The sequence below is a fragment of the Caretta caretta genome, chromosome 5 (assembly GCF_965140235.1).
Source record: "Caretta caretta isolate rCarCar2 chromosome 5, rCarCar1.hap1, whole genome shotgun sequence".
Taxonomy (NCBI): domain Eukaryota; kingdom Metazoa; phylum Chordata; order Testudines; family Cheloniidae; genus Caretta; species Caretta caretta.
Window position 1 is genome coordinate 11061941 of NC_134210.1, and position 25529 is coordinate 11087469.

A 25529-nucleotide genomic window follows, 5' to 3' on the forward strand; every position below is an offset into this window, starting at 1 on the left:
ATTTGGATGAAAATAAGCAGGGATTTCAAATGTCAACAGTGATATGACAGTGGGCATGCTGTGTAAGGCAAAGGGTCAATGCACAGGGCAGTCAAATAGCTGTTATTGACTCCACCCCTTCGAAAATGAAAAAACCCGAATTGTAAGCAGAAAAACGCCTCTTCTTTTCAGAGCAGAACAAACCTAACAAGATTTATCTGTGTAATCTGAATTTACTGGGAGCCAGTAAAAAAAAAAAAAAAACATGGGGGTGTGGTGACAATCGAGGAGCAGACAAATGCGTGGATGAGGCTCAGTTATCACCAGGGGCGGCTCTACCAATTTCACCACCCCAAGCAATCGCCACCGAATTGCCGCCGCCGCCAAAGCTACCGCCCAAAAGCCGCCGCGGCAGGAAGGCGGAATTGCCGCCGCAGGACACGGACGGCCGCCCCATTCTGAGTGCCGTCCCAGGCACCTGCTTGGAAAGGTGTATGTATGTTCAGATTTGACACATCTGTGGTTCATGATATTGACTGGTGTTGCACTAGATGATTCAGCCACTTGTTTTTAGGAAAGTAATTTGCTAAGCTCAGTTATTATAGTCAGCCACTAGACAGTTTAAAATTATATTTCATCTGCCTGTTATGCAAAGTTCTCATTTTGTCTCTTTGATTGTTTTTCATCTTTCAGAAAATAACATAAAAGGAACCAGACTGTTTTTTCAGCAGAACCTCTGGGCCTGATCCTGATAGGTATTCTGACCTAAATGAAGTACAAATTGGATAGCCCCTCTCAAAGAAGAAGTATGGTCTTGGGGTTAAGTCATTGGCCAGGGACTTGGGAAACCTGGGTTTGATTTCTTGATCTGATACAGCCTGCTTGTATGAACTGAGGGTGAGATTTTCTTAAGCACTCAGTGTTGCTTAATTCTGCTCCCACTGACTTAACAGAACTAGCTCAACATTGATCGTTTTGGAAAACGATCTCTATGTGCCTCATTTTCCCATTTATGAAATGGAGATAATGATAATATGGGGATCCTGATCTCAGAGAGTTGTTGTGAAAATTAATTCATTAGTGTTTGTGACGTGCTCAGGTACCACAGTACCTGAGCTGTAGAGGCACCGAGGCAGATTTACAGGTTAGAAAAGTTTATTTTAGTTATGCACGTGTTTTAAGAATGGAGAAGATCCCTTTTTGAAAAACAACAAAGAGCTGTCAGTCAGGGTTGCAGGTATGTGTCTTGCTCGACGTGTCAGGACAGAATTTAATTTGCTTCATACCACTCCCCTCCCTTAGAGCAATTACTTTTTATTATTGTTCAGATAATTTAACTCTGCTAGTGCATGTCATGTTCACCCATCGTAAGAGAATGGAGGTATGGAACAGAAGTGCCAGAATTGTCATATTCCATTTGCGCTCAGCTCCCTAGAGTAAGTAATTGGGCCTAATACAAAGGGGAAGAAACATCATAAACTATGAACTGTTTGTTGTCATATGATGAATCTTTCATGCCCTTGGATCATTGACCATGATGAAGGAAGTCGAATATATCAAGAAATCAGTCAGGACAACCTCCAATGAAAGTGAGCAGTGGCACAGAAGACAGAATGATGCTGATGTCAGAAGGTATGACTGTGCCCCATGAAGCACTGACTCATCTTTCACTGAGTCCTCAAAATATAGTGACACCTGCTGAATACATTTGCTTTAGTTATACTATGAATATCAAGTAGAATTCTCTGACAGAGCAAGAGCAAAGAACAGTTCAGCGTCTCGTCAGTTAGCTCCAATCCAACCATCTTTTTAGGAAGCTAGGATATTAAGTGGTTAAAAATGTATTGCCTTGAGAAGAAATATTGTCTGCTATGGTGTGTTTCATCTAAGGAAGCATGCAGTATCACTAAGAGAAAGTATTTGGGAAAATTTCTTCCACAGAGATTCATGGTTCTTACATACGACAGTGATAGGCAAATTTATAATGCTGATAGATTCACTCTTGTATCATGTGCAAAAAATAAGATGAAGGGCCTGGTTTGAAAAATGAATGATACATACAGAGTCTCAGATGATGACCTTTGTTATATTATGGCCTGACTCGACTGCAACTGTTCTGAAACAAAGGTGAGGGTAGGAAAGGATCCAACACTTGAATTTGTGGTGGCTGCCATCTGGGCCAGCGCTGGGGATTGAATTGGGACCTCCAGATCTAAAAACATGAGTTTTCTACATCTTGAGCTAAAAAAGCAGGCTCTGTAGGTAAGGGGCTATAGCAGACTCTTATAGAATCATAGAATCATAGAATATCAGGGTTGGAAGGGACCTCAGGAGGTCATCTAGTCTAACCCCCTGCTCAAAAGCAGGACCAATCTCCAATTAAATCATCCCAGCCAGGGCTTTGTCAAGCCTGACTTTAAAAACTTCTAAGGAAGGAGATTCTACCACCTCCCTAGGTAACACATTCCAGTGTTTCACCACCCTCTTAGTGAAAAAGTTTTTCCTAATATCCAATCTAAACCTCCCCCACTGCAACTTGAGACCATTACTCCTTGTCCTGTCCTCTACTACCACTGAGAATAGTCTAGAACCATCCTCTCTGGAACCACCTCTCAGGTAGTTGAAAGCAGCTATCAAATCCCCCCTCATTCTTCTCTTCTGCAGACTAAACAATCCCAGTTCCCTCAGCCTCTCCTCATAACTCATGTGTTCCAGACCCCTAATCATTTTTGTTGCCCTTTGCTGGACTCTTTCCAATTTATCCACATCCTTCTTATAGTGTGGGGCCCAAAACTGGACACAGTACTCCAGATGAGGCCTCACCAATGTCGAATAGAGGGGAACGATCACGTCCCTCGATCTGCTCGCTATGCCCCTACTTATACATCCCAAAATGCCATTGGCCTTCTTGGCAACAAGGGCACACTGCTGACTCATATCCAGCTTTTCGTCCACTGTCACCCCTAGGTCCTTTTCCACAGAACTGCTGCCTAGCCATTCGGTCCCTAGTCTGTAACTGTGCATTGGGTTCTTCTGTCCTAAGTGCAGGACCCTGCACTTATCCTTATTGAACCTCATCAGATTTCTTTTGGCCCAATCCTCCAATTTGTCTAGGTCCCTCTGTATCCTATCCCTGCCCTCCAGCGTATCTACCACACCTCCCAGTTTAGTATCATCCGCAAATTTGCTGAGAGTGCAATCCACACCATCCTCCAGATCATTTATGAAGATATTGAACAAAACCGGCCCCAGGACCGACCCCTGGGGAAACACAGAGCTCCTCACAGAGCTCTTCTCACAGGGGGTCCACTCACAGCAAGTAGTGAGTCATCCTGACCATCCAGGGGATTTGCTCTCTCAGGTGCTGTCCTCCTCTGGCAGTGTCCCTACCCACCGTTTCTCACCCTGCTAGTCCCTCTCACTCCAGGAACCGCAGCCTCCTCTTTGTGACTCGGCCCTCCAGCCTGATCATTATGTGGTTCCCCCTTCCGGGGGTATCAAAGTTCTGCTATACAAATGGCAGTTTTCCCTTCACTGCTGTGACCATGACACCCCTTCCGTTGCTGGTAGGGGAAGCCAGACCCACCCTCTACTCCAGATTCCAACCAGGGACCCTATCTCTAGCAAGGTGGCCTGCTCACTCCCATACCATGTTCCTCTTTCCCTTGACTCCTTCCTACTTCCCAGCTGTACCTTCTGGCTCCCCCTCTCCCTCTGAGTTTGCCAGCTCAACCACCCTCCTCTCAGAGAGTGACAGCAGGCCCCCCTCTGTTTCCTGCTCCCTGACTTTATACCTGCGCTGCCTATTCCTTCTCAGCTGGGTACTGACAGCATGTAGGTCTCAGCTCTCCCTGGCTTTCCTCCTGGTGTAGCCTATAGGTTAATTAGGCCTAATCTACCTTCTCAGGGCCAATGTGGGGAGCACACCCAATCACAGCTGGACATATCATACACTCATCAGTGGGTTACATGTTATTCAGCATTTTGAACAAAAGGAAAGAATCAAAATGTAAACAAATGGCTTAATATGTTTGATATTCTGAACGGAAATGATACAGCTCTCGCTCTCTCTATTGATACACATGGAATTCATTTAGGTCTGTGTTCTCCCCAGTCCAGTACCCTGAGATGGTTATCTTCACTCACAGAAAAGAAGAGTTCCAGTTCTGTTGCATGCTCATCCCAACCCTGTGGAATATGTCTTTGCAGGTAGTTGGGTGGCTCTGTATGGTTTGGTACTCTGTTTCTCCATAAGTTGGTTGGAAAAAGCTGGGAGGGGGGAAATGAGTGAAAACACTGTCTACATTTTTTCACTGAAATTTTAAGAGTTGCCAATTTTACATTTAAATTTTGAAATTGGTTAAAAAATGGCCACCACTCTTTAGTTGGATTAAAAATGGGGGGGAAACATTTGCAAAATCAAACTGAAAATCCCACATTCCCCCTTTTAAAAAGTGACTTGATCACAGTCTAGAAGTAGTTATATGATGAAGAGGTTTGTTACAGTAGGCAGCTCTTTAATCTAGTGTGGGGGGAAGGTATAACAAGATTTAGTGGCTGGAAACTGAAGATAGACCAATTCAGACTAGAAATAAGGCATCGATTTTGTAACAGTGGGGGTAATTAACCATTGGAACAAATTATCTGAAGTGGTGGTGGCTTTCCCATAACTTTACATAGTATTTTCCATCTGTAGACCCCAAAGCACTTTACAAAGGAGGACAAGTGTCATTGTTCCCATTTTTGCAGATGGGGACACACAGGTAGAGAGAGGTGAAGTGCATTGCTCATGGTCACACAACAGTGCAATGGCAGACTGAGGTATAAAATCAAACATCCTCATTCATGTCCTTTCTACACTAGACCACACTGCCCCTCAGAGGTAACAATGAGCTGGGAAAGGGGCACAGGCTTCATGTTCTAAAAACAAATGAGCTCCAGATTTGGCAGTCAGTATCAGACTGGCCCTATTCCTCTCAGCTCAAGAATAGGAGAGGTTATAGAGGAAAATTAATGTAGAGATTCCTATCTGCATATGCATCATTCTTTCAATGGCATTCAGCTTTCTCTCTGCATATACTTCAGCTGCTAGCTCAGTGATACATATAAATCCAACGGTAACACCTCATGCAGCTAGAGCAATTTCAACTTCCATTTTTTATATTTAAAAGTAAACAAAGAGGTCATTAATCATACTGATTTGTGCATTCCAATAGAAATTAAATCCGCAGTCTGAGATATGAGGGTGCAGTCTGAGGGTTAGGTTTCCCAAACTTTTGATGTCATACACACACCTGGAAAAAGAGTGAGTGCATGTGTACGCACAGATGTTAACACTATGAATGGACAGAAACTTCTACCCTCACACAGTAGGATGCACAGAACGGTCAAAACCAGTGCAAATATATGAGGTCATAGGTACTGCATGTATGCATGAGAATTTCTGCACTGCACTAAACCAGACAGAGAAGTGGCTATTGTGTATTTATGATTGTTAAAGAAAAGGATAGAGATAGATCCGCAGCTGGTGTAAATCAGCATAGATACATGGTCCATGGAGCTTCATTCAATATTTACATCAGCTAAGGATGCGACCTGGAATGTTGACACTGGCTAGTGTCTCTCATAAAAGGACTGTGCTAATAATCTCTGAACGCCTCTCAGTGTGAAATTGGCCACTCACAATTCCACAGGAGACCTAAAGAGGTGCCAAGAATCCTGATCAGGATAAGACTGTCCCAGATTTTGCAAACACCACCTGGGCATTGAAAGTCCAGGCCAGCATCCTGGAGCTGTGACAGCTGCTTCCTGGAGGTAGTTTTGCTGCATTGTCAGGCTCCTGCTACTGGGGTCTGTCCTGTGCAACAGTAAGGTTTTCTTCCAAGACTGCTTCTGACCCTGAAACCTGCCTCAGCTGCACTAGTACGGTGACTAATAATGTGCATATGTGGATGAGACTGGCTCAGAGGAATTGAGCTAACACTTAATGCCAGAACTGTATGCTCCCTGACTTTAATGGGGGTGGGTGAGATCCAAACACACTACCAAATACTGTGTTGGGGCAATTCTCTAATACTGAGATTTAAAGCTGTGGTGCAGAAAGCATTAGCAGTTGTAGCAGGGAGTGAGGCATTGGGCCCCTAGAATCACCCCAAAGGAAGCTATGTGGGGCAGGCTGTTCCATCAGCTTCCTTCCAGGAGGGGTGCATATACAGATTCTAACCCCCTTGGAGCTGCAGAGACTCCAGCAGCAGATGGGACAGACAGAGAGGAGATGGTGTGGGCACTGGGGCCGTGTGAAACAGGCACGTTGCCAGCTTCCTCTTGGGGGGGGGGGGGGGAAGCCTGTAAGGATAGAACAAGCAGTAACGGTCTCAAGTTGCAGGAGGTTTAGGTTGGATAGTAGGAAAACCTTTTTCACTAGGAGAGTAGTGAAACACTGGAATGGAGGTGGTAGAATCTCCTTCCTTAGAGGTTTTTAAGGCCTGGCTTGACAAAGCCCTGGCTGGGATGATTTAGTTGGGGAGTGGTCCTGCTTTGAGCAGGGGGTTGGACTAGATGACCTCCTGAGGTCCCTTCCAACCCTGATATTCTATGATTCTATGACTTCACTTGGCTTTGGACCAGGCCCTAAACCCCCAGACTTTTATATGAGCAAGCACTGGGCTCAGCGTAAAACAGGGGATAAAACTTCTGGAGCCAGTCTCTTCTTTGGTCGTTCCAACCCCCTGGTCAGCAACCTGGAACGAATGTCCTCAGGTCATTACAGCATTCCCAGTGTATTTACCCACCCACCCACCCAGTGGTTTCCTGATCAAAGTCTCTCCTTTTGATTAAAGCCTCATTTTTCTATCTTCCAGCTCTGCAAAACAAGCCTAGCTGCTGAAAATTGAGCTGTGCTCTTTCTGCTCCAATGTTAAGGGCAAACAAAGATTGCCGTAATCAGTAGTTAGCTTCCAGTTTTCTTTGTGATGCATGAGGCAGAGCTTGCTTTTTCCATATATCTCTGGCAGTTACACATTCCGACTCAGAGGTGCTGAGCTGACACTTATCACTGAGCAAACCAGACATGACTCAGAAGCCACAGAAGGAACAATAAGTCCCACTCTATCTATAGTTAACCTGGTCCATGGCTGAGTCTCCTACGCATTATGATAATACAAATAATATTAGTCACAAAGCTATCACTTACTACAGTGTGTGTGATTTTTAAAAATCTCAAAGAAATATACAGAAAGATTAGAGTAAGAATGGAAAAATGCCTAGTAGACAATTGCTTACAAACCAAAGCCCTTCAAACCCCACATATTTTTAATAAAAATATTTTTTATTAACATGCACTACACTTAAAAGTAGTTTATGAGAAACATAAAACATATGAAAACCAGTGTGGGGTGCACAAATCCCACTAACACAAATAGGCACTAATTTACCTCTACCACAGCCCTCATAAATTCTTCCACAGACTTAAAAGTCCATGCAAAGGAAGGGGTTTGGGGGTGGGGAGGGAAACAAGCGCAAATAATTCCACTGTGAAGCACTTCCTGATTTTTCATCAACAGTTTATGCAGTAGATTCAAAATGAATTATTCATGAGATTTTGTCCATTGCATTGAACTTGAACCAAGCTTTGATGAACACGGTGAATCCTTTCGGGAAAGTTCCAGCAGCATTTCTGCCGTTAGCTATTCTGTTTTGCCGGGGTCAGTATCCGAGCAGTCTTGGTGTCCTAGCAAAGACCACGATAAAACCTAATTTCTCTCCCTCTCTCAGTCATGCATCATGCTATTTATTCTGCATATATTAATGGCATAGATATGAAAGGCTTCCCTTTGGATCCAAATTCTATAAGTGCTGAGTGCCCTCAGCTTCATTGACTTCACTGGGAATTGAGGATTCTCAGAGCCAGGCAGGAAGTGCTTAGAACCTGACAGAATCAGGTGCCAATGCAGGATCCCTAATTCTTATGTTTTCAACCTAATTATAGAACAAGGAACAAGACACTCTGCTCATGCAAACTGGCATAATTTCATTGACTTCAGTGTAGCTATGCCCCTTTATATCAGCTAAGGATAAATCAAGTAAATACTTGATTAAGAAATGTAAAAGACTGAGATTCGTCCAGCAGGGACAGTGATGCGTTAGAAATAAACACTCCAATATCACAAACTGATTTGATCCGTAGTCCTTTTCAAGCGGATGACATTGAGGAACGAAAGGCATTCAATCACCAAATATTCTATTCCTTTAATATATTGTCACTGTCAATCAGTGGAAAGTGGTTATCTCAATGGGTTTGGCAGAGCCTTCAATAATTCATCCTTGACTAACATGTCAGGGCTTTAACAACTAGTTTTCAATAAACAAGTGAAAATGTACTTTAATTATTTTACATTTAAATACATTTTTCTTGACTGTATCTTAGGGAAATGTTTTTGTTTTTCCCCCAATGGTTATAGTCACTGGCAATTTATTTTTATAGCTCCCTTTACAGCCATCTCTCCTCCTTTTTAAGAGGAGTAGGTTGATGTTACTTCAGTACATATTTAAATAAATGATAAGAGACAGGAGAGTGAGTGAATGTGCTGGATCTCTAACAAGGAGGGTTAGGAGAAGAAGAGAGACAGCTGCACATTTTACTTTGCTTCGTGGCACTTTGCTTCTTTGGGCTTGGGATAAATGAAGCCTGATTGTATTTTCAGGACCTGCAGGGGGGAAAAAAGATATGTCCAAGTAGTGATACAATGCATTATTCTATTTGCACTCAGGGTTTAATCCTTCAAAGCACAGAGACATTCCCATTGACTTTGAAAGGCACTTAGTACTACTCAGAGTTAGTCCCTAAATGCTCCCACATCCTACTTTCAGAGGTATGTGGGGAATACACAGCAAAGTGACTCACTGCTCTCTCTGGCATTGCATTTATATAAGCTAGCATCACGGCTAAAGGCTGGGTGAGTTTGTTCCAAAGCACTGGCAGGGTTGGAAGAAAAGGATTGACCTAGAAAGGTTTGTGATTCATTTGCTAATAGTGGCAGAGTGACTCTTACTTCTTACTGTCAACTTTGAGCCTGTGGACAAAGTCTACTGGGAAGTCAACCCACTGGGAGTGAAATGTAGAGGGATGAGTTCTGGCCCCTAAGGACAGGTGTCACAAGCGTGCAGCCTTCAGGAAGGGGAGTAATGCAGCTAGCATTGAAAGGGGTAGATGTTGTAAGAACAGAAAGCAGAGGCTCATTGACCTTGTTGTGGGATCTGAGTAATTCTCACTGCCTTAAACTCTCTCTCACCATACTCTTCTTACCTTTGTTTTTTCTTATCCCCCTCCAATGTCCTTCTGTTTTTATTATTCTCTCTTATTTGTGTCTTTTATATGTTCCAGCATCTATTCATCTACTTTTGTGCTCTCGATTATATAATTAATTCTCTTCCCACCTTGTTTTGTTCTCTTAATAAATCCTGCTCTCCCACTTCCTTGCATATCCCAATTCAGAGAGACAGTGTGCAAGCAAATGCAGAATAGCCAATGGTTAGTGAGTTTACCTGGGATGAGGCAGACTGAGATGCAAGTCAAAGCTCCAGCTCTGACAGAATAGGGACTAAAACCTAGGTCTTCTATATCCCAAGCAAGTGCCCTAACTATTGAGCTATTGACTATTCTCCAAGGCTTTTTCACCCATTTTTATCACCAGAAGAATTGGAAGGCGTTGGTTTCATTCCAATGAAGAATGAAAGCAACTTTTGAAACCTGCACAATTTTACATGAAACAGAATTGTTGTTTTCCATCTAGCCCCAATTTTGACCTCTTGTCTCATCCTCCTCCTCCAGAGATGAGGAAGAATACTGACTACACAGGGGATTGTTTAGATAGAGAATTTTATTTAGTTGCATAGAAAGTGACTGTAAATTTGCTTTTTAGCTATCCTGGGCACAGATAGATAGCAAAGAAGTCATGTTTCTGTTAAAGCAATTCAGCAAAGGGAATAAGCTCTAGGCTACTGTTATCCTGGTGCTCAGCTGGTTTAAGGCACCATAACTCCATTTAAGTCAATATGGCTATGTTGATTTACAGCAGTAAGCATTTTGAGTTAAAAATCTGCAGCTCCGGTTTATTGATTTTCAGACAGTTAAGGAAAGTTGCAGTCAAGATATTGTAGATTTTGGCCATTGGCATGAGCTAAGCATATTCCACTCAAGGGGTATCCAAATTCCATGGCAGCAACAAGAAGCCTTCAAAGAATCCAGGGATCTCATGGGGAAGTATGAAACATGATAAGTAGCCCTGGTAAAATGAAAGTATTTCACTGTGCACCAATCCACATAACCCAAGACTGAGATTCCACTCATAGTTCTTTTGTGCTGCACAAAGCAAACAAACTGTGTGAATGGGCTTGTCTATATTATAAAGCTTTATTGTGTTTGAACACAAATTGTTAAGCATCAAGTTAGATGACACAATATCAAGCATGACCTCGTAGGTCAGTGTAGGCCAGGAGGAAACACATGCAGCATCATGCCAGCTGATCAGGATTAAAATCTGCTGTGATCAAAAACTTGGGATAAGTGGGGGAAATGCAATGGATATTGATTAAAGTTTTCAAATTTAAATTTGTTTCCCCCTTTTTACTTTACTTTCTGTAAATAGTCAAGTTAATGATCTTCACTAGTGTGAACACATGGGGAATGTGAGCAGAAAATTGGGTTGCCCATAGTAGGGTGCAAACACCACAATCCCAATTGAACAATTCTTGGAATAGAGAGAAAAGGTGTGAGAGTTAATATCATTTATTGGACCAACTTCTGTGGGTGAGAGAGACAAGCTTTTGAGCCACACAAACTCTCTTTTTCTTCTGGTCTAGGAAAGGTAATCCAAGCATCACAGCTAAATGCAAGGTGGTACAGATTGTTTAGCATAAGTAGTTAGCACATATTCTAAGGGACCATTCAGGGTAGTGTGGGCCGTTAACACCTCTGCAGTCATAGGATAAAAAGAGGAGGTTAATGGGTTACAGATAGTTGTAATAATCCAGAAATTTTGTGTCTCTGTTCAGTCCATGATTTTTAGTGTCTAGCAGAGTTATGAATTTAAGCTCTCAGGTTCATCTTTTGAATTTAAGCTCCCAGACTCATCCTCGCTTACAAACAGCCCCCCAGCGTGAAGCAAATACTCACCAGCAACTACACACCACGCCACAGAGACACTAACACAGGAACCAATCCCTGTAACAAACCTTGTTGCCTACTCTGTCCCCGTATCTACTCTAGTGACACCATCAGAGGACCCAACCACATCAGCCACACCATCCGGGGACCATTCACCTGAACATCTATTAATGTGATATATGCTAGCCGTGCCTCTCTGCCATATACATTGACCAAACCAGATAGTCTCTACGTAAAAGAATAAATGGACACAAATCAGACATCAGGAATGGTAACATACAAAAGCCAGTAGGAGAACACTTCAATCTCCCTGGACATTCTATAACAGACTTAAAAGTAGCCATCCTGCAACAAAAAAAACTTAAAAAACAGACTTCAAAGAGAAACTGCAGAACTAAAATTCATTTGAAAATTTAACACCATTAATTTGGGCTTGAATAAGGACGGGGAGTAGCTGGCTCACTACTTTCCCTCTCTTAGTGTTGACATCTCCTCATCAATTATTGGGAGTGGACCACATCCAACCTGATTGAATTGGCCTTGTGAGCACTGGTTCTCCACTTGTAAGGTAACTCCCTTCTCTTCATGTGTCAGTATAATAATGCCTGCATCTGTAATTTTCACTCCATGCATCTGAAGACGTGGGATTTTTACCCACAAAAGCTTATGCCCAAATAATTTTGTTTGTCTTTAAGGTGCCACTGGACTCCTCGTTGTTTTTGTGGAAACAGAGTAACACGGCTACCCCTCTGATCTTTTGAAAGTGTTGTGCAGGTTTCCTTTGAGGATGAGAACTGATTGCTCAGATACAGAGTGATCAAATTCACCTTGCATTTAGCTATGATACTCAGAGTACCTTTCCTAGACCTGAAGAAGAGCTCTGTGTGGGTTGAAGGCTTGTTTCCCTCATCAACAGAAGTTAGTCCAATAAAAGATATGACCTCACCAACCTTGTCTCTCTAATATCCTGGGACAGACACAGCTACAGCTACACGGCATACAATTTTGGGAATACTCTTTCACTGAATTACAGCTTCTGCCTATGTATATTTATATGGGAGGAGGCAGGCAAGCTGGTGACTTCGACATGAAATATTTTGACCCTGCTCCTCAGCTGACATCAATTGGTGTCACTCCATTGGGATCTGACCCACTGTCAGGTATGTTGTGAGTAAACTGCAGCAAGGTGGCTTCCTGAGTCGGTGAGTGCTCCTCAGCTAAGCCCCTGCACAGTGCTTTGAAAGCACGTAGAACCTGTCAGTAGAACTGTGTGAGTCTGAAGACTTCCCTTGCTTCTCTTTACACAGGAAGAACAACAACAACAAAAAAAGCTTGCAGGCGTAGGGGGAATTTAATTAAAGTCAGTGGAGAAATTAAAAGTGGAAAAGGATAAGGACAGGGACAGGGAAGTGAAAGGGAAAGCATAGGAGAGTCAATGAAAGCAGCAGAAAAAACAAACAAACAAACAAAACACACATTCTTTCCTAATTGTGCTTTGAAGGGTCTCTAATGAATTCCCCTCTTCATCCTAACTACAGCAGTGCCCTGAACTGCAGATGGCTTGGCTCAGCAGCAGGGATGGGTTAGAATGGAAAATGCAGCCCCCTGTGGCTGCCTCGCAGATGGTGAACAGCAAAGGGACTGACAGTGCCCAATCATTGTCATGTAGCCCTGTTTATTTCCTTATTTCGGAGTTTACTTGGGACCAGCAGAACAGAAATGCTTCCATATGGAGGCTTTTGTAGCTAGACTCCTTTAGTCAAAAGGCTTCCTTTCCTTAATAAGAACCAATTAGAAGTGAAAAGAAAATGGTAACAACATAGTCCCCATCTACAGTTGTGACTGGAAAACCTCTTTGAGTCAGTCTGCAGGTGAAAACCAGATATGCTCATGTAACCGCTGGTGACTTACATTCACATCCATCATGATTCAGCTGTCCTGAGTGTGTGTGACAGGTAGACCCTGAATCAGTGGAGCACGGGGATGAACCAAATCCCCAATTCCAAACCAGACCACTGTCACAGTAATTGGCTGATTTTCATTTTTCACTAGTGCCATACAGAAGCTCGACATTCAGCATTGTGAATCATAGACACAGCGTAAGGCACCAATCCTGTAAACATCTAGGCATGTAAGTAACTTTACACATGTGATTAGTCCTGTTGACTTCAAGTACCTAAGTGTGTGCAGGACTCTTCCCAGTGGCAGAGAGGAACACAGGATAATTATAGAAATTAGAGACTGAAAAGCTCTTCTAGTCACCTGATCCGTTCTCTTGACAGTATAGGACTGGTCTCTACAGTTCATTCTCCTGCATTCTGTTTAGCTCAGCTAAAAACGGTACCCGGGCTGGGACTTCCACCAACCTTGGGAGACTATTCCACAATCTAATCAACCTCACTCTTAGCAAATAGTTACAGATAGATACCCTACCTTCCTAGAAACGACAGGGAGTGAACCCCTTATAGATAGACTGAATGTGTATACATGTTCTTAGCTTTTATCTAAACATTTCATTCCATTCCTCCTAGCCAAATGCTCATGAGTGCTTCCACCAGTTCCTTCTCTTCCTTGATATTTACACGCTTGAAATATGATAGACTGTCATCTCCAGTGTAGACACTGGGCCTGATTCTTGACTACATTACACCATTTTATCCATGTGTAAGTAACACAGTGAAGAATCATGATATATTGTTTGTCCAAGCTATACAAATATTGGTCTTTTACTCATCTGGAATCATAAATCAAATTTTCTAGGCACTTTAATCATTTTTGTTGATCTTCTCTGAACTCTCTCCAATTCAGCAGCAGCTTTCAGGTATTGAAGGGACTGGGACTGCATACAGTTCTTATGACTTAATCATGTGCTTAAATGCTTCCTTGATTCAGGCCTTAGGTGGGCTAGTGATCAGTGGAAGGGTGAAGCCTAGACATGGAGGAAAGGTGGCCCATCAATGGCTATAAGTGAAGATGGTCAGGGACACAGCCCTCTGCTCTGGATGTCCCTAAACCGCTGTGTAGTGGGGCAGTTACCCCACTGCGGTGGAAAAGGCTAGGCTGATTGGGGAGGCAGCCACAGCTGGGGCCATGCCCCAACCAGGCCACAACTGGCCCTGTTATAAGGGCTCAAGGAGGAGCTGTCTCACTCTCTCTCTAGCTGTGGAAACAGAAGGACCTGGCTGCCTGGGAATAAGGTACCTGGAGCAGAGCAGTGCTGGGGAAGGGCAAGAGGTGCTGGGGAGCTCCAGCCTAGCAACTCCCCAGGCTGAGGCCTTGAGAAAGGCCTATGCGGGTACTGGGGCTGGAATGTGCAACCTGGGGTTAGGCAGAGGCAGCTGGTCCAACCCCCTTGCCGGTGATGAGTGGCCTTTACAGACTGCAGTTTGCCCCAGTGAGAGGGGGCTAGATGATGACTGGCAGTAGCCACTGAGACAAGGTGGGCTTAGAGGGTTGGGAGTTCCCCTAGGAGGGGAGACCCAGAGTTTGGGGGTACTGCTGGGGCAGAACCCTGAGGTAAAGGGCACTGGGGTCCGGGAGGGATATCGGGGCCTGAGGCAGGCAAGTCACCAGCCACCAGAAGGCGCTGTGGAGCTGGAGTTGAGCTAATTCCCAAGATGACCAGCAGGAGGCACCACACCAGCGAGTCTGCTCTTTCCTAATTCTGACTACCAGAAAGTGGGACTGGATGATGGGATGAATAACTTGACATAGCCCTGTTCTGTTCGTTCCCTCTGAAGCATCGGGCACTGGCCGCTGTCAGAAAACAGGATACTGGGCTAGATGGACCATCTGTCTGACCTCGTGTGGCCATTTTTATGTTATGGTCTTATGTACAGTGTTCTCAATAGTCAATTAGTATTTGACCTACAGAAATCATCCTATTAAACGTACACACGAGAACCACAATGGACTCCTCCTCCTCTAAAGCTACTGAAGGGCGTGAACAGCCACAGTAATGAAATATCTTTAACTCTCATCCCTGAGGCAAACAATTCTGTCCCTGATGTCTTGTCCAAATTCATAAAATAAATGAATGAGCCAGTGCTTCATCCTGCCAAGTGGATAACAAACATGTTGCCGTTCTTCAGGCAGAAAAGAGAGGGAACAATTATTTATTAATGTGTCTATTTATTAATCCATACATGAATGGCTCACATGTCATTCACTAGGAAAGAGGAGTTTGTACAGCAACAGCAGCACAAAAGTAAACTCCAAACCTGTTAGTTAAAACGGCTTCTGAAACAGAGACAAAGTCAGCCACCATTCATTACAATCTGCTAGAAGTGTATGCACTCAAAGGGCCACTGTTTTTCAAGCTAAGTCATGCTGGCTAGTACCCAAGTCCTCTAACTGTGTCTTTGAGATCATTGTGACCTACTTATTCTAGAAGGTAGTACTCAGTGAGAGTTCAGGTGACAGAATTTCACCCACACTTTTTAACCTCTAGAAGCCATTTGGAACTACATTGTGGCTTTACTAAAAGTCTAAGTAAGGGGCAATGTGTAGTTGTGTTTAACCAGGAGCAGATCAGGAACAAGATTGTGTCTAAGGTCATGTCTGCTTTATGCCAGTATAGGACTACACCAGAAAAGCACTCTGAGTGTGGATGCAGAGTAAATTAGCAAAATTGCTTTTGCTGGTATATCTTATTCCAGCCCCACCCCAAGAGAAATAAACTTATCACAAGACTCACCATTCCAGAGCACCCCCTTGTAGCACAGTGTGGCATTGCAGCCGTTTTGCCTCAGTTTCCCCACCATGTTCTTTGGACTATTCCAGCCACAGATATGACTTGACCCTCCAGCCAAGCCACATTAGAAAATTCAACCCCTCCCTGGGTAACAGAGTCCCTTAGATAAAGTACAGCAAAAGCACAAAAGGAAAGAAATCTTTGACCTAGTCAGGTTCAGCATACAGCCCCCTTCCTTACAGGCAGGCCCAAGGTGCAATGGGCTGTCTCAGCACCCCCCAACAGGTACATGTTCTCTGGTCTGTTCAATCATCCAGTCCAGGCCCACCCTCCTACAAAGGGCTCTGGCTGGAACACTCCTCAGAGAGCTCCTAGCCCTCAATCAGGCTTCCCATGCCCAGGTAGGAGCAGTTTGTCTGCTCTCTTCCCCAGTCATCACTCAACTGCTGGGCTGTCCTCCTTTTAAGTCCAACTCCCAGCACAGGTGTTGAGGGACATAGCTAACTGAGCAGGACTGGCTGGCCCCAGATCACTTATTACATTCTTCCACCCCCCTTGCCCAGCCCGAGGGCAAGCTCTATAATCTAGAAGGTCCTCTCCTGTACTCTTCAGATCTGATTTATTTATGTCTTCTGCCTCAGGGCTGTGGTGGGTTCTGTGCTTGTAGATGCTTTAGCTCCCCCTCAAGCTTACTGACCATCGAGATTAGAAGGCTCCTCTCCCTTAGTGTCTTCTGGTGCTCGTTTATCAGTTGCCACCAGGTATACTGAGAGGGAGTGAGCCAGTGACTACAATCTTCTGCTTCTCCATTAGGGACCGTCTGGCATCCCACTGCACATCATGTGGCCTCAAGCTTCTGCTCCCTGGCCTTTATCTCTGCCAGGGGCTCACACAGTTCTGTCACTAGACTACACATTACTCCCTCTTGGAGCTGTGGGGCCTCTTCTGGGGTTGTCAGAATGTCTTTAAACTGTTCAGTACACAAGACCTGGTCTCTAAACCCAGCCTTCTCCGGCTTCCCATTAGTTAAAGAACCCAGCTCTTGCTTTCCAGTTATCAATACCCTCTCTGCTTTTACAAGGGAAGCTCACCTTTGAGCCCCTATTTTACAGCACTTATTGCTGCCTGGAGCATAGCCAGTTCCGGCACCTGCAAGCATTTTGTCATCTGAATTTGAGAGCTGCTCTGTTGGGTAAAGACCTCTGCCCCATGCTCATCAGCCACAGAAACCCTCTCCTCTATCTCATCCAGCCCCTCATAGATTAATCTGTGCGGTAGTGTAGGGAGGGGCTACTGTTATCCCTGGTATGTCTGTTGCATACACCATCTCTGCAGGTGGGTTGGTTTCTGGATCCAATGCCTCTCTCATATCCCTGGGATGGGAGAGAGCTCCTCTCCCATCCTCCTCTTAAGTCCAAGCATCCAGCAATGCCGTAGCAAGGCAGGGATAATTGTACAGGGCTGACCCTCCAGGCCTTTAAATGGGGCAGGCTGCCTTGTTACAAAATATATTGATAAAAGTGTAATGTTGCAATTATAGCTGTGTCTGCACTATGGGCTTTTGACTGGTTAGCTGTGTTGGCCAGGGATCTCTCCTCTTCACAACCCTGACTGACATAACTATTCCAGCAGACGTTTGGAGCATAGACATGGCCTAGGAGTAACAATCTGGTCCCTGTCTCTCCTCTTGTATCTGTGGGCAAGTAATGTGAGTAAACCCAGGGTCAGGTACAGATTATTTCTTCCACTGTGCTGGCTGAGCCGAGCAGGCTGGCACATTGTGGGCAGAATCAAGGCTTTGCTCACATATGTGGGGGAGAGGAAAAAGCAGCCTCTTAAAAGTTGTGCTCTCCCCTATGCTGCACCCCATGATAAATAGCCTGGCATAGGATTAAAAATTACACACCTGCAAGGGTCACAACCACACATTTTGTGTTTTTTACTTCTGCAGCTACTTTCAAAGGCATCCCCTCTCCCATCCTCACCCCCACTTTGTACTATAACCAAACGGATTTATTGAAATGATTTAAGGAGTCGTTTAAATATGTAACTAGTGACATGCCATTCCCATCAGGTTGAGCAGAGCTCACATTTGTTGACACCACAGGCCAGTCTTTTTTCCTAGACCTTCTCTTAAAAGGATAGTTTGAAGGTGGGTTAGAAAAGAAGGAAGGAGAAGAATTTTATGGTGGAGGCGAGTTTTACTGATTGATCTGAGACAATCCTGTATGTGTTCTTATTATTCCGTTTCAGTAGCATCCACAGAGTGCTCATCACTCTCCACTCAGAGAAATCAATCCCTTCCTTGAGCAGCTGTGATCTATTGTGTAATACCACACAAAAGTCCAGTCCTGCACTGTGATATGTAGAGGGTGAGTGCTGCCCCTGTATTGATCACAAGGCAGGTTTAAGACCTAATACTCTGCAAAATGTAGTACTGTGTGGTGTACATTGCATAGTGGATATGTTTTGTGCCACACCAATCTAGTAAATCTAAATTCACTGAGTTATAGCAGAGGTGAACTGTGCCCAATTTGTTTGAAGTGCAGATATGAACGTTGAAACTGTTACTGGAGTTACTGGACCAGGTTGTCTGATTCCTCAAGTTTATGCTCAGAGATTTGTTTCTCTTCTTGGCCCTGGTAGAACCCTGGGGAGTGCTCTAACTTGTACCACTTTGCAATAGTCCCCAAGGGACAATCCAGTAGTTGTGCTTAACCAGAGCCCACAATGCTACAGCCAACTTCCTAACATATACCCTGTGGTGTACCTGTAAGGCAGATGGTGTACGAGCTCATTATAATGTCACTACATTTCCTGAGGACCCCCCACCACTGAAGAAATCCCCCGGGAAAAGCAAGCTCTACTCCTTTGCACTACCTGGAGGGGGAGCAGAGCAGGACAGAGAAACTGCCCCACTAAAAGACTGTTTATAAACTCAAGTGGTATGAGTTTGTGGTTTCAGTCCAGTTCCTAGAGCATACATTTTCACCTCCCAAAAACCCAGGCTGGTCCTGATTCTGGAAAAATATCCTGAAATCAATGGACTATTCACCTGCTTAAATGTTTGCAGGACTGGGGCATTTGTTCAGCTGTCGGCATCAGAGAGCGCGAACAGAATGAATGGACCGTGGAACAGTTAAATACTGCTGACTAGATCGGGTCAGGAAAGGCATTTTTCTTTGTGTGTGCATGCAAAAAAAAATTCTTCATAATTTCTCTGGTTTTTAGTTGAACACCTGACAATCAAAAATTGTGTGGGTTTTCTGGCAGAAAATATTTGGGTTTTGGGGTTGCTAGTCCCATGAACATTTACGTAGTCAGATTTTCATTTTTCCAATGACAACCTGAACACTTCTCAAGCATGCTCATTTCTTGTGAGAGAAAAAAAAAGCCATTTTCCATTCTAAAAAAACTCTTTCAATGCAAAGTTTTTGAAAAGCTCTACTTCTGACCCAAGACATGATCCCTTTAGCTCAGGTGAGGGGGCAACTCCAGTATGTTCCAATCCAGCACCTTTTACCACCAATAGATTGGCTATGTCTAAATGGTATTATGAGTAACATAGCCGATCATGTTCATTCAGCAGGTCTGACTTCTTTCAGGAGATAGACAAATCTGACCAGATTGAAGCATCCTTTAGGAAATAACATCCCTTGTGAGGCAGAGTTATTTTATTCAAATGTTAGGATAGCTCAACTTGTTTGTTCTTTATGCTAGGCTTAGCAATAATTACCTGAGAGGCTTATACAAATGTTTCACAGAGTGTGTTATAATTAATTATTATTGGTGTTGCTAAAATTAAGCTGGAAATGAATAGCCTGCAGAATTCAGAGGCTGTTCTGTTTATCTTTTGTGTATTACTGAATAAAATAGGTGATTAAACCAAGCTGGTTAGACTGTGTTGCTTAGCTGGGGTCTCTCCTGGAACTAGATTCACCAACCAAGCCCAGAGCTATGAATAATATTTATAAACAAACCCAGTCTCTCTCTCTCTCTAGTATCTCTCTCTCTCTCTCACATACACACACTTTGTCAAAAGACTAACTAAGGTTTGTGAATCTTACAAGACAACACAGGATAAGTTTGGAGATGGGATTTTAGTACAGATCATTATAAAACAGGGGCCAATGCAAAATCTGCTTTCAGGTCCAAATGGCCTCAAAGGCAGCAGGGTTTCAAAGTGCAGATTTTGGGTCCATCTTGAATCAAAGTAGTGAATGATGAATGGCTTTACTTAGTCTCAGCCCCAAACTGCTTGAAATAACATTTTAGTATTTCTCTAGAACTCAGAATGGGATCTCTTTTTTCAAAATATAATATACAGCGGTCAGTTTACTTTGAAGGACAGAACACTGTTACTTCCTCATTAACTATAGTGAAACTACTTGCCCAGTTATAATATGCCTGTGTAGCTTTATTTCTGTACCTTAATTGAAATAAACCCATAAGACTAAATTGGCTTCTCCCTGCCCCAGAGTAAAATCGATGTAATTATTGTTTGTTGAATGAAATTGCAAATTTGGGGATCTTAAATTCAGAACCTTAAAATCTTTTGAAGTTAATACATCACTATTCTTAACTAGTGATGAGCTAAGAGGTGATGTTCAGATCTGATTTTAGTTGGGATTTAGGATAGGATTCGAGATTTGGGTTCTGGAAATAGGGTTTAACTTTGGGTGCCCCACCATTAAGATCTCATTAGCTCTTCCTGTAAGATTTCTGCTACACTGAATGGGATAAGTGTTGTGAGATTGGCTCTTCTAAGATATCTGCCATTTTAGCCCACAATCTTGCAAGAAAAACAGTTCACTACTATCCAGTCAGAACCAGAAACTAGGCTCCTGCTAGTTTTGCATTCCAGTCTGTAACTAAAACTACAGTGACAGGTTTTTATCTTGAGATTCAAATCCCAAAGCTGACTCCACCTAAAGATTGAAAACGTTCAGGTTTGGGGTTCCAGCCATGTTTCATCTCTCCCTGGACCAGGATTTTCAGCAGAAATCTGTCAGCCCCATTGGTAACAGCTCAATTTTCAGTTGACTTCTGCCCTTATTTTTCCATTGGCTTTTCAATCATAGAATCATAGAAATTATAGAAGATTAGGGTTGGAAGAGAATTTAGGAGGTCATCTAGTCCAACCCCCTGCTCAAAGCAGGACCGACCCCAACTAAATCAACTTTTGTTGCCATCTTCATGGGAATGTGTATATACATTATGATTTTGGATTTGATATAAATGGGTTCACAACATCCAGATTTCACTTTCAGTTTCAGAACAGGAACAAACTTCAGTATATTTCACCTGTTATTTTCCCCTCCAAAATGACGATTAACAGAAAATCTCACATGATTTCTGTACAAGCCATAAATCATTCCAGGTTAATTCAAAACTGCACCTAGGTTTGATCAAAACCTTTTGCCAACCTGGAGCAAGTTAGCTGTTCTGTTCATTCCCTCTGGGGCACCTGGCATTGGCCTCTGTTGGAAGACAGGATACTGGATTAGATGGACCTTTTGGTCTGATCCAGTATGGCTGTTTATGTTCTTATGATCCCAAAGCAGGTGATTCTTTTGCATAACGATTGGTATTTTATTGCTGATATTTTCCCTAGTACTTGTAAAGTTGAGCCACATTCTTCTTCCATTTATACCAATGATATTAATGTGAAATGAAAGCAGAACTGGGCACTAGTCTAGTAAAGAAGCACCTTAGTGATAAATAAAACCCCTACATTTGATTGTTGAGTTTATCGTGTTTAAGATACGCAACCAAAAGTCTTGGCTTTGCAAATCTAGGTGGGGCATCTTAAGACCCCTTTGAAGCCATTTTTCTTATTATATTTCTGCCCTCCTCCTTACAAATCCATACAAAGCCAGAAGTGCAGATGCTTAAAAGAAGAGAAAAACTTATCTGCAGAGTTTTTTTATATAATTGATTTCATAATACACCAGTGACACCAAATGAATAAGTTCCTGTGTAGTTTCCAGGCCAGGAATGACTGTGAGGAAGTAGACAGGTTTCAGAGGAACAGCCGTGTTAGTCTGTATTCGCAAAAAGAAAAGGAGTACTTGTGGCACCTTAGAGACTAACCAATTTATTTGAGCATGAGCTTTCGTCTCCTTTTCTTTTTGTGAGGAAGTAGAGGTTCCCTAGCTGCCAATATCTGTGTTGTATGTACGGATGAGTAACTTGAAGTCTTTAAACCATGGTTTGAGGACTTCAATAACTCAGCCAGAGATTACGGGTCTATTACAGAAATAGGTGGGTGTGGTTCTGTGGCCTGAAATGTTCAGGAAGTCAGACTAAATGATCATAATTGCCCCTTCTGACCTTAGAGTCTATGAGTTATTTTGCATAAGATAAGGAATTGCCTGAACTTTACCTTTACTTCAAAATTCAACAAAATCTATGTCTTTCAATGTCAATAAATGTTCATATGGGGACAGATTGTGAACTCCATCATCATGTTGAACAATAACTGACAACATGAGTAGTCCCACGGAATTCAGTGAGGCTGTTTATGGAGTAATGCATTACTCAGTGTGAGTATGGGGCTTGCAATATAACTCTTAATTTTCATAGAATCATAGAGGATTATGGTTGGAAGAGATCTCAGGTGGTCTTGTCGTCCAACCCCCTGCTCAAAACAGGACCAACCACAACCAAATCATCCTAGCCAGGGTTGTGGCAAGCTGGGCCTTAAAAATGATCTTAAAAATGTCTAAGGATGGAGATTCCACCAGCTCCCTAGGTAACCCATTCCAGTGCTTCACCACCCTCCTAGTGAAATAGTGTTTTCTAAAAAGAAAAGGAGTACTTGTGGCACCTTAGAGACTAACCAATTTATTTGAGCATAAGCTTTCGTGAGCTACAGCTCACTTCATCGGATCCTAGACCTTGCCCACTGCAACTTGAGACCATTGCTCCTTGTTCTAATCCCCCTGCCCCGCTCCACACACTCCATCTGCTTTGCTTGCTTCCAGCCAGGGCTGGATCAGGAAATTAGAAGATCAAAAATATTAGAAGAAGTCTTGTTTAAATGAAGCCATCAATTTAATTTCCAAACCAAGAAGATTTGGATTAGTTGGAATAAGCTTCATGTAGGCATCATGATGTTTCAAATACTAGAAATTATTAACTTGTTGAAGTTTCCTTAATTTGTATCTGAGATTCGTCTCCCACAATCCAATTCCATTATGAATATTGCAGCATGTATATCTTTACTTTGAAATGTCACAGCGGTTGGGGAACTGCTCTTTTAAAATAAATGGTGCTTGCATAGACAAGGTGGACAAAATTGCTGGCACCTTTGGGATACTCTCAGCAAAAACAAGCATGGCTTTGTTGAAAGTTACAAAGGAAAGATATTTCACAGAGATCCTGCTTGCTGCAGAAAAGTGAGTTGGGAAATACATGCAGTAAACTAACATAAGAAGCCCAATTGTTCATGTTTTATGTAGCGAACAGCAATCGTTTCTCAATATACCACTGCAAAAATTGTCACCGGCTTGGTTAGATTAATATTGAGGGGGTATAGTCCTCTTAGATGAAGGATGCAACCCTAAAACTAAAACCAAATGGAACACTGGCTATAGCATATGGATATAGAGAATGATGTCCTCACTGCTTAAAATATAACTATCTACATCTAGTATTACCAGGTAGGTCGCATACAGTGCTTGGCTTGTCTGCAATATCAGTAGTTTAGTTTTACAGCTTGCTTATTCTGTCTGCCCTCCGACTTGCATGGAGGCTAGTCTGTGAAATACTGTATTCCAGTTGTATAGTCATTTCCCGCAGATTTAATTATATACTTGTTGTGCTGGGTTAAATATGCTGGCTACCAGGCAGACACTGCATGCTCAGCAAAGTCTTTTCTTTGCTTTTTTTAAAGATCAGGGAACGTTAGTGTCAGTGACAATAAATCAAAAGGTGATAATATCTGAGAAAAAGAAAACCTCGTCCGGAGAAAAAATCATAGCTCCTCTGAAGAGATGCCACCGCAGACAATATCATGTCTTGCCAGCACTGGACAGCGATATTCAAATATGCTGGGTATCAGCCTTCTGACCTGGAGAGACACTCAGATATGCATCCTATAACTTTCCAGACAGGAGGTGCAAGTACCACCAGCAGAGCCATAATGTCACACAGTAAAGAAGTAACTTAGAAGCTGTGTCATCCTCCTCACTTTCCACTGCAGACCTGACTTGGCAGTCGGTTTTGCAAGTGGTCTCTCCCACGTGCCTCTATGAAGGATGATTTACAGGCCCACAAGTTACACCTACACTGCCCAACATGCCGGTACCCCTTAAAAAGTGCCACAGTGGCATTGTCACAGGCAGAACGGAACAGTAAGCTAACAGCAGCAGGCTGACTGGACCCCAATGTCTGTAAAGGAAAGAGAAGGCTAGCTAAGGAAAAAAAAAGGATTACAACATTTTTCTCTGCAACAAAATTAAGCTGACTCATGGCCCCAGTCGTTAATTTCAATATTTTTTAATCCAAACCATCTTCAACTGAACTGTGGTGGGGAACAAGCCCCTTATCAAGCCATTCTTGTTCTCAGAAGTTTACACTCTGATCCACCCCTTGCTGTTAATTAAAAACTTACCGCTTTTGCCAACTCCCCCTGCTCCCAGCATCACCACCTTGTACTCCCGGGAGCCTGCTGAAGAATTGCTGGAGGAGCTGATCATTTCATTTTCTAGCTCCATCTTGCACAAGGGACCAGAGGAGAGTGAGAAGGAGGAAAAAGCAACTGACAAGTGCTTGCTCTGATCTTAAACAACTATAAAAGCAGCATAAATAAAAAAAAAGAAAGGTATGATACAAGAGGTATGATTTATCAGCCTCACACTCACGGCTGTTCCTGCGGTATCTGGAGAAGGTCTCATAGCAACCACTTTAACAGCTTCCAATAAAAATCTCTCTCTGCCCCCTCCCATCTCTGTATCATTCTCTCTATGTGTCTCTTCCTGGACAGAAGCAGTTTTGTAAGACTCAGGAGCTCTGCTGCATATGGGTGTTGCTATGTCTTTAGATTTTAACTAAGTAGAGCCTCAGGGGGAAAAAAATTGATCACATATCTCTTAATTCTTAAGCTTCTCAATGCAGAACTTATTTTATTTTAAAGAGAGAATGGAGGTGTAACAGCCAGTTGCTTTGCCACTGGGGCGTTAACCTGTGTTGACTGAAGTTGCCAGATTTGCACTCGGTTGAATGATTCATTTCCAGAAAAATAAGAGACAGCTTTATAAAATACTCTTTTTATTCTGTTTTTCAATGATTTCACAAATAACACAACCTCTCCACTTTAGGATTTTCCATAGCATCCATTGTTTTCGTATCATTCACAGATAGAAGTGTTGAGTTTGAAGTATGCTTATTTGTAGACATTTGATTTTTCTTCCCATGAAAAGCTTCAAAAAATTGTCATTAAAAATGGCCACTATTTGAGAAACATCACTAATTATTTGTGAGTGTTTGGACAATGACTGAATAAGCATGGAAATATTTGTAAATCCCAGAAGTTTCATAGATTTTAGCAACCAGGGATTATCCAGCCAAATAGTCTTGCCAGCAGTTCATTATTTATTATTCTCCTTTTTAAAATATTTCAGTCACTCACTCAGGAAGCAGGAAAAATACCATGTGACTTATCTGACCAACCCGGATAATGAATAACAA

The 25529-nt window shown here is 42.9% G+C and overlaps 1 protein-coding gene across 1 annotated transcript in view; it reads right to left on the reverse strand.

Moving 5' to 3' along the window:
- RIT2 (Ras like without CAAX 2) overlaps positions 1–24824 on the reverse strand; it is a 280882-nt gene extending 256058 nt beyond the window's left edge. The window contains exon 1 of the mRNA XM_048851256.2: positions 24454–24824. Coding sequence (XP_048707213.1) covers positions 24454–24556 — 103 coding nt within the window. The 5' untranslated portion in view covers positions 24557–24824. The remainder of the gene's footprint in view (positions 1–24453) is intronic.
- Between the last annotated feature and the right edge of the window lie 705 nt (positions 24825–25529).